General features: G+C 48.7%; 4 protein-coding genes across 4 annotated transcripts; 2 read left to right on the forward strand and 2 right to left on the reverse strand.

The window, feature by feature from the left end:
* Positions 1-162: 162 nt before the first annotated feature.
* On the forward strand, positions 163-1,835 carry ASPGLDRAFT_33123 (uncharacterized protein; the record flags this gene model as incomplete). The annotated part of the gene is made up of 2 exons (XM_022544263.1): positions 163-339; positions 423-1,835. The coding sequence occupies 2 exons, from the start codon at positions 163-165 to the stop codon at positions 1,833-1,835; spliced, it is 1,590 nt and encodes a 529-aa protein (XP_022404099.1).
* A 205-nt stretch (positions 1,836-2,040) lies between these two features.
* Positions 2,041-3,581, forward strand: ASPGLDRAFT_43962 (H(+)-transporting V0 sector ATPase subunit c). Its single transcript, XM_022545919.1, has 6 exons — positions 2,041-2,197; positions 2,308-2,320; positions 2,478-2,607; positions 2,664-2,820; positions 2,876-2,979; positions 3,039-3,581. Exons 1-6 carry the CDS (start codon positions 2,181-2,183, stop codon positions 3,101-3,103), a joined length of 486 nt encoding a protein of 161 aa, XP_022404100.1. The 5' UTR covers positions 2,041-2,180; the 3' UTR covers positions 3,104-3,581.
* A 228-nt stretch (positions 3,582-3,809) lies between these two features.
* On the reverse strand, positions 3,810-5,156 carry ASPGLDRAFT_43964 (mitochondrial 37S ribosomal protein mS38). The gene is made up of 2 exons (XM_022545920.1): positions 4,690-5,156; positions 3,810-4,631 (listed from the first exon to the last, which is right to left on the reverse strand). Exons 1-2 carry the CDS (start codon positions 5,090-5,092, stop codon positions 3,958-3,960), a joined length of 1,077 nt encoding a protein of 358 aa, XP_022404101.1. The 5' UTR covers positions 5,093-5,156; the 3' UTR covers positions 3,810-3,957.
* An 872-nt stretch (positions 5,157-6,028) lies between these two features.
* ASPGLDRAFT_33126 (guanine nucleotide-binding protein subunit alpha) lies at positions 6,029-7,326 on the reverse strand (the record flags this gene model as incomplete). Its single annotated transcript, XM_022544264.1, has 5 exons — positions 6,029-6,370; positions 6,425-6,683; positions 6,741-6,904; positions 6,957-7,141; positions 7,197-7,326. 5 exons carry the CDS (start codon positions 7,324-7,326, stop codon positions 6,029-6,031), a joined length of 1,080 nt encoding a protein of 359 aa, XP_022404102.1.
* Between the last annotated feature and the right edge of the window lie 339 nt (positions 7,327-7,665).

Raw genomic sequence — 7,665 nt, forward strand, 5'->3', positions numbered from 1 at the left:
CGTATTAGTAGCAGAAATGGATGTCAATAAGCGGCATCATCGTGATGCATACGGCATTCTTCAGTACTCAGAACAGTTTCGCTAAGGACCCATCAGCTTACCAGCGCAATTGCTGTCCTCCATGCTTCCATGTCCATGATACCCGGGCGCGTCCCGATCTCAATGCCAGCACGTCTGACCCTCCAGTCGAAGCCGCTTCGACTGTCGTTTAGGAAAGCGAGCTGGCTCTGCCCCCGAAATCCTCTGCCAGCACGAAGATGGTATACGGCACAGGCGAGGTCTGCTTGTGAGGCTCAATCATTTGCGTACACGTGGCTCACGAAGACGCCGGACGAGATTGTGGGTGTTGCTTTTTCTTTTTCTTTTTTTTTTTTTTTTCTTTCCCTCCGGCTGCGGTACGCTGACCATATCGATTTCAAAAGGTTCCAGATGATGTGCTCGCGAGCCTTCGCCCGATCCCAGCATCCTTAGCAGAGTCAGGCCATATTCCAATTCTCCTCGTCACCCCCAGCTTTGCGCCATGGGTCGACCCCGCAAGCCCTTTCCTTGAACAATGCGTGAACCGGTTTCTCAGTGATACTCCGAATGCCCGCTCTCTCAGTCCTTTCCACGCGGTTGCGGCTATTATTGATAGACTGCCGGATGTTCGTGGACAACCTGGGGATGCGTTGATAAGCGGTCAGGGTCAAGCTCAGTCGGACTCCGAGGGCATCTCCCTGTTATTCGTGAAAGCGGAAAACGTCCAAGGGAAGGCAACCGAGACTCGTCGGATCAGAAGTTCAGGAACCGAAGAACCAGCTTTTGTATTCTCGGTTAATACGAATGCGCCGGACAGACCGGCTCATGAGGTCGGATTACGTCTCGCCAACACAATCTTCATCAATGGCAATGAAAACACGCTCTTCGGTATGCGATGGACTTATAATGCCACATCAAGCCGACTTGCATTGGATCAGTACCTCAATCTTTCCAACTGTATCATTATATCTTCCGCAAACTCCGTTCACAATGCCCTCCGATTTCCACTGTATCCAGTCAGCCGCAGGAGAAAAGTTATTTCCGGCATGGGCAACATTCTGCGCCAGGTAGCGAAATCCGCTGATGACGCCCAATCGAATGTTCCAATGCCGGCTTCGTCTGAGTTGGAGAGGGAACTGCCCCGTTACATTGACGAGCATGGCATTGTCGACCAGAGAGTATCTGTCTGGGCTCTCGTCGAGACACCTGAAATGGATGTGCCGACTGAAGCCGGTTCTTTTCAGGATCGTGTGTCGCATTCTCTTCGGGCAGGTGGTAAACTACACCACGTCATGAGCGGCGGAGGTGGTTGGGGAAAGAAACAAGGTCTTCTATCTCTCGATCCAGAAATCAGCTTTTCGGAAGCAACAAACCGCGAGGAATTATTGACTGTCGATCAATTGTTCGAGCCTGGCGCAGAAAGTGCAGACCCTACACTTGGTTTGCCGCCATTTTTGAGTAAGGGCTTTGGGGAGGATCTATCGACTCTTTCTCAAACGGCTAAACCAGGTGACTACGTCCAGTTTTTTGTGGGAGTAGAACCGAGTGAAGACCAGGATAAGCGTCCGGACATTGCGAAGCCCCAGGAAGGGTCCATTTCATGCCAGTTCGGGGTCGTGACTGGAATCCCCGAAGTACAAACGATTGACGGACAACAGAAGGACTTAGTTATTATTCCCAATTACTTTGGAGCGCTGTCTGAGAAAGCAATTACCTATCAGCAGCCTATCATGGACGTTCAAGCAAACGAACAAGTTTTTGAATCAGGTACTAAGCTCAATGTACCGGGGTGCCGGGTGGAGTTGACTCTCGCATGAGCAGCACGAGAAAAGCAGTTTTGTACGAGTACGATGTTCTATGATAATGTACAAGTAGCCCTATTTCTTTAATCAACCCTTCGTAGACCATTATAGTTGGAGGCTGGAGCTGATAGCTGACGACGCCAAGATCAAATCACGTGGTTGCGCAGGCGGTGGTTGAGCCGTCCCGAAGCCACCAGCGTGTTCGCCTCCAACCTCACCTCCGTTTCGCACTGCAAGCAGCCTTCGCATCCATCGCAACGCTAGTCCTTGAGGCCTTTATCCTCTGAATTAACATCTTATTCTGCTCTTCCAAGCTTCTTCTATCTTCATTGACGTTTATCGCGTCAATTTAGCGTCAAAATGGCCACAGAACTCTGGTACGTAACCTTGGACCAACTCCTTTACCTCTGGCGTCCTAGGCCGTGAATCCATGTTTATTCGTTTTTGCGCGTAATTTACTTGTTGCTAACTTCTTCTCTTTCAATAGCCCCGTCTATGCGGTGAGTAGCTACTATTTCCCCCGGTTTCCTACCTGCGCCCGGAGCTCTTATCGCTATGACACGGACGTTGGCTCCATCGTTTCCCATCCCCAACGCATCGAATGGAATCATTCCTCTTCAAATAAACCATGTGGTCGCTAATACTTGACGAATCTAGCCCTTCTTCGGTGCGCTGGGTTGCTCCTCCGCTATCATCTTCACCTGCTTCGGAGCCGCCTATGGTACCGCCAAGGCTGGTGTCGGTGTTTGTGGAATGGCTGTCCTCAGACCTGACCTGATTGTCAAGAGTATGTCGAATTGAAACAAACGTGGCGATGGTGAATTTGTTGGCTAATCTTCGCAGACATTGTCCCCATTGTCATGGCTGGTATCATTGGTATCTACGGGTTGGTCGTTTCGGTCTTGATTGCAAACGATTTGGGTCAGAGGATTTCGTTGTACACTGGATTCATTCAGCTCGGAGCTGGTCTCTCTGTCGGTCTGGCTGGTATGGCAGCTGGGTGAGTGATTTTACATTGGACATTTCGCAGTGACTTCGAACTAACTGTGGTGCAGTTTTGCCATTGGTATTGTCGGTGATGCAGGTGTCCGCGGAACAGCTCAGCAGCCCAGACTCTATGTCGGAATGATTTTGATTCTCATTTTCGCTGAAGTCTTGGGTAAGTTATTCTCTTGGTCTACGTCATTTTCAGGGCATACTAATTAACACCCGTGACAGGTCTGTACGGTCTGATTGTCGCCCTTCTGATGAACTCCCGCTCGAGAATCGATGCCACCTGCTAAATGGACCCTCGGTCTCCTCCCCGGTGAACGAACAGCGTCAAGCAAAACTCTGGACATCAAGGATGGATGCCCAGAGACTTACTAGTTCCCCGGTTATACGACATCGTTTCCACCAGTGTAGTCCTTTGCTATCCCCCGCATTCGTCTGGAAATGATGGGTTCCTGAGCAACTAGGACTGAAAGGAGTTTGGATAAAGGTGCTTTCTCGTTTTGCTTGCCCACTATTTTAAACCCTTCCTATAAAATGGACAAGGTTTTCTCTTGTAATCTGAATGTGCGTTGCTTGGGACGGAGAGTGACTCGCTGTAGATTAGGACATGTTGTGGTTTGTCTTCTGTCTTTGTCTTTTGACTTGTTTGCTGCTGCTAGATACATCATTGCATGCCCTGTTTCAACGTCGAAATGTACTTTACGGGTTATTGTCTATTTCTGTTTTTGCTTTTGCCGTTGCTTTTTAGTCACTGAATTGATAGCCTGTTTTACTCTTAAATCCGGGGCTTAATTGAAGTTCGACTCATACTTGGCGATAGCCATAGACAATGATCACCACAGCATATATAATTAATTATCAGAAGGACAACGTCTAATGCAATGTTCTTCATTCATAATGGTAGTCTGTAGCAGAGATTTATCTAAGTAGATAAACAGGAAAAAGAGACGATAGATGCGAGTTATAAGAAAAAGCGATAAGCCAACCATGAACAAGAAAAAAAAAAAAATAGTCAACAATTGTGATTTCGTACCACCATGGGATATCTAGATGTCAACGAAACATCCGAGAGACGTTAAATAGGAAAAGACGAGGAAAACAGATGTATAAGGTACAAAGAGGAAAACGAAGAGAAACGAGAAGCTTAAGCCTTATCAAGCTTCCGTCTCAGGGTTCTTGTGTTGCGCAGGAGCTTCTTGTACTTGTGCTTCTTCATCTTGGCCTTTCGCCGTCTCTTGGTACTGATGGCGTGCATCGTGCGGTTGTTGCGCAGACGCTCGATATAGGTGGTTCCCTTCTTCTCAGGAACGTCGATGAATTCCTCGTACTCCGTGGCGCCGGGGGCGTCTCGGACGAACGGGGTGGTGTGAGCCTCGTATGTCTTGCGGCCGGTGGCGTCCGTGGACTCGTGGATGGTCAGGACGGTCGAGTATGAGTTCTCCTGGGGGGAGGGTTCCGATTGGCGCGCATTGGCGGCTTCCTTGGCCTCGTCGAAGGGCATTGGCGGCGGAGGAGGGTGGAATGGGCGGAGGCGCTTGGCGAGTTCGTCGACGGAGAGCTTGACGTCGGACATGTTCATGGAGTCGTACGGCTGCACGTCCACTTCGAGTTGTCTGCCGAGGTCGTCGTGCTCGCCCGCGGTGTTCTCCATCGATTGGACGGCGGAAGACAGCGTGAGCATCACATCCTCCTGCTCGGCCTTGGCCGATTTCTTCGAGGAAAAGATCGCGTCGAACGCCTCTTGGTTCGAGGACGGGGGCACGGTCGCAGAGACGGAGATGGGACGGTGGATCGAGAAGAACGACGCTACATGCACATCTATGCGCTTGTTAGCAAGGTTTTCTTCGTCCCTTTAATTCCATCGCAAATCACTCACCATGCGGCTGCTGATACTGCGTCGACGGCACACTCGGCAACTTCGAAAACGCCGCATCATGCTGCTGCTGCTGAGCAGACCGCTGTTCCTTCCCCGCTCTCCGACTTCTCCTCCCCTCCCGCTTACTCTCCCCAGCACCACCATTCACACCCTTCGCAGGCGTCTGCCCCGACGACGACGGAGCCGACGCATCAAACCCATCACTAGGATTCGACGACGAAGACGAATACCGACGCTGACGGACGTACTGCGGCATCAATCCGCTGCTTGTGTTGTTCGAGGTGGTGCTCGCAGCAGCGCTAGCACCGGCCGCTGCACCGGCTACGCCGGCTGCTGTGCGGGCAATGCCGGAGATGGGTACAATGGGTGCCCATGTCGCCCGGCGTAATGAGGACGACAGCATTTTGTGTTGGAGTTGCGCCCAGAATTGCTGGGAGAAACAACCAGGTGGTGTTGTTGGAAGAAGTCAGATTCGGGTCGGAAGAGGCGAATTCGAGGCGGACCGGAATCGGGGTCATGATCATGCGGGCATTATGTAAGCAGGCCACGATGGCCGTCACATCATCCTACATAAAGATACAAGCAGTGATAGTTATTTTGGGAATTATGGGATGGAGGAATGGTCAATTGATTAAATATAGTCATCTAATTACTTTTTGAGTTACGGATTCGTAGCTATTTAGAATAGTTGATACCGCCACCTGCAACATACACCTTGAGATGCGGAAATATATATATATATATGCAGACACCGAACTATAGATGATCCAATATCGAGATCAATGTTACACTGATGAAATGTTGAGAACACGATAAAAATCACATATTAGACACTACCTGAGCGGAATGGACGGTAAAGAAATACATCCCAAAAGAAAATGGTATATAGATATCAAGACAGTAACAAAGAGACAGTGAAATAAACAAACAGCAAAGGATGACAGTCGTTAGGCCTTAAAGGCAGTAGTAGAAGAACAATGAAGAAGAAAAAGGAAGGTATCGCCTGTATCCTAAAGAAAGAAAAAATTATCACCAAATCAAAGTATATACCCAGGCATAGGCATAGGCCTCAATGCAAAATGGTAGTAACGAAATCGAAAATAGTCCACACGGACGCCGCTATCAAGCGCTTCTTAAGAAAAATAAACCAAGAAAGAAGAATGATATCAATCAAGATGCAAAAGATGAAGAAAGAAGAGAAAGAAGAGAAAGAAGAATAAGACGCTGAAATGCAATGCGAAGTGACAGACTTGGGAAGAAAACGAAATTCTGGTTCTCATGCCAGCGGAAAATCTCATAAAATAAACGCCAGTCGCCCTGATAAAAGATAGAGAGAGGCTTAGAGTATCAGGGTATGAAGATTCTTCTGGATAATCATATCTTGGACTGAGTCCATGGTAGCCTTGAGCAATGTCGTATCGGTGGCATTCGTGTAATGAATGTAGATCTCGCGGTCAGGTATCCGGTTGATACCACGGAATCGATCGGCAAAGTACCGTGCGGCCGCATCGAAATCGGTGTTCGAGCCGGTGAAATCGGGGAAATGTTTGGCTACTGGCGACATATTCAATTTCCCCTTGAACAAGTCAATCTTGTTCAGAAAGAGGATGATGGGTTTCCGTTTGAACCACTCGCCATTGGCGAGGGACTCGAAAAGCATCATGGCCTCGTGCATTTGATTCTATGTCACAGTTAGGAACAATCATCAGATGACTTAGCAAAGGGCAGTACTCACCGCACTCTGGTCTTCCACCAGACATTGATCGTATCCGGACAACGCAACCATGAAGAGAAGACACTGAACACCCTCGAAACAATGGATCCACTTCTTTCGTTCGGAACGCTGTCCACCAACGTCCATCATGCGGAAGTTCATTTGCCCCAATTCAAAGAGGGTTTCCGTGATACCAGTAGACCGCAGACGGGCCTGCAGCATATCTTGGTTGTCGGGTAACCACCCTGGCATGAAAAGACGGTCAATAGAATCGAAGTAGCTAGGACAGAGGTCAGCAATTTGCTTCCAGGAAAGAAAGTAGTTTCCCGGAACTTACTAATGCAGATTGTCATGCAAAGCAAACTCATGTCCTCGTGCAACGGCTTTTTGGACTCCAGCATCATCCCACATAGTTTTCATGGCGTCACGGATTGTCAGATCTGAGAACGCTTCTTCTGATCCCACGTCAGGATCTGTGTTGTCGACGAGCTGGCCCAAAGGCTAGGAAGAAGTCAGTCAAAGCGAATGAATTCTGATGTTCTGTTCTACTGACCTTTGTCGAGTCATGCTCGAAGCTGATATGCTCTGCGTTCATAATATCCAACAGAACCTTGAAGGCGATGATCAGATTGGCATAGATGACGGCGCGCGTTTGATGCCTTTCATCGTCCGGGAAACCACCCGCGTGAATGATGCGCATCTGCTTGATGATTGTGGACTTTCCAGATTCTCCCGCACCTAATCATGATCAATGAGTATGAGGACACCATGGAATGTTTTGGTCAATACGCACCAAGTAGCAGGATCTTGATCGTCCGGTCCATGTTTTTCTTATCACCCTTCAAAACCCTTTCTATCCTAGCATTTCGCTGCACCGCTTCCTTCTCCACAGGATCAGCGGTTTTGGAGCTCATGCAACCCATTGTGAGTTGATAACCGTATTAATCGGATCTGAGGACCGCGTTAGCAGTTGTTATCGCTGCGCAAAGGTATCTCAATATCAAATTCGAGAAAAATGCCACTGATTCTGGAGTGGGTGAATCAGGGGATCATGACGAATGCCACTGACCACCCAAAAGAAAGGCTCAAGACATTGACCGACGGCTGTTTCATATACTGACCTAACAGGGATAAGGTAGGGTTGATATGTATTCTGTTTCGCAAGCAGTGTCAGCTTAGACATGCCATTGACGGGACCCATCATTTCCCGTTTATATCCCAGAGTAAAGTATGCAACATACAGGTGAGACCCAAAGATACTT

Source organism: Aspergillus glaucus, assembly GCF_001890805.1.
Source record: "Aspergillus glaucus CBS 516.65 unplaced genomic scaffold ASPGLscaffold_4, whole genome shotgun sequence".
Lineage (NCBI taxonomy): Eukaryota > Fungi > Ascomycota > Eurotiomycetes > Eurotiales > Aspergillaceae > Aspergillus > Aspergillus glaucus.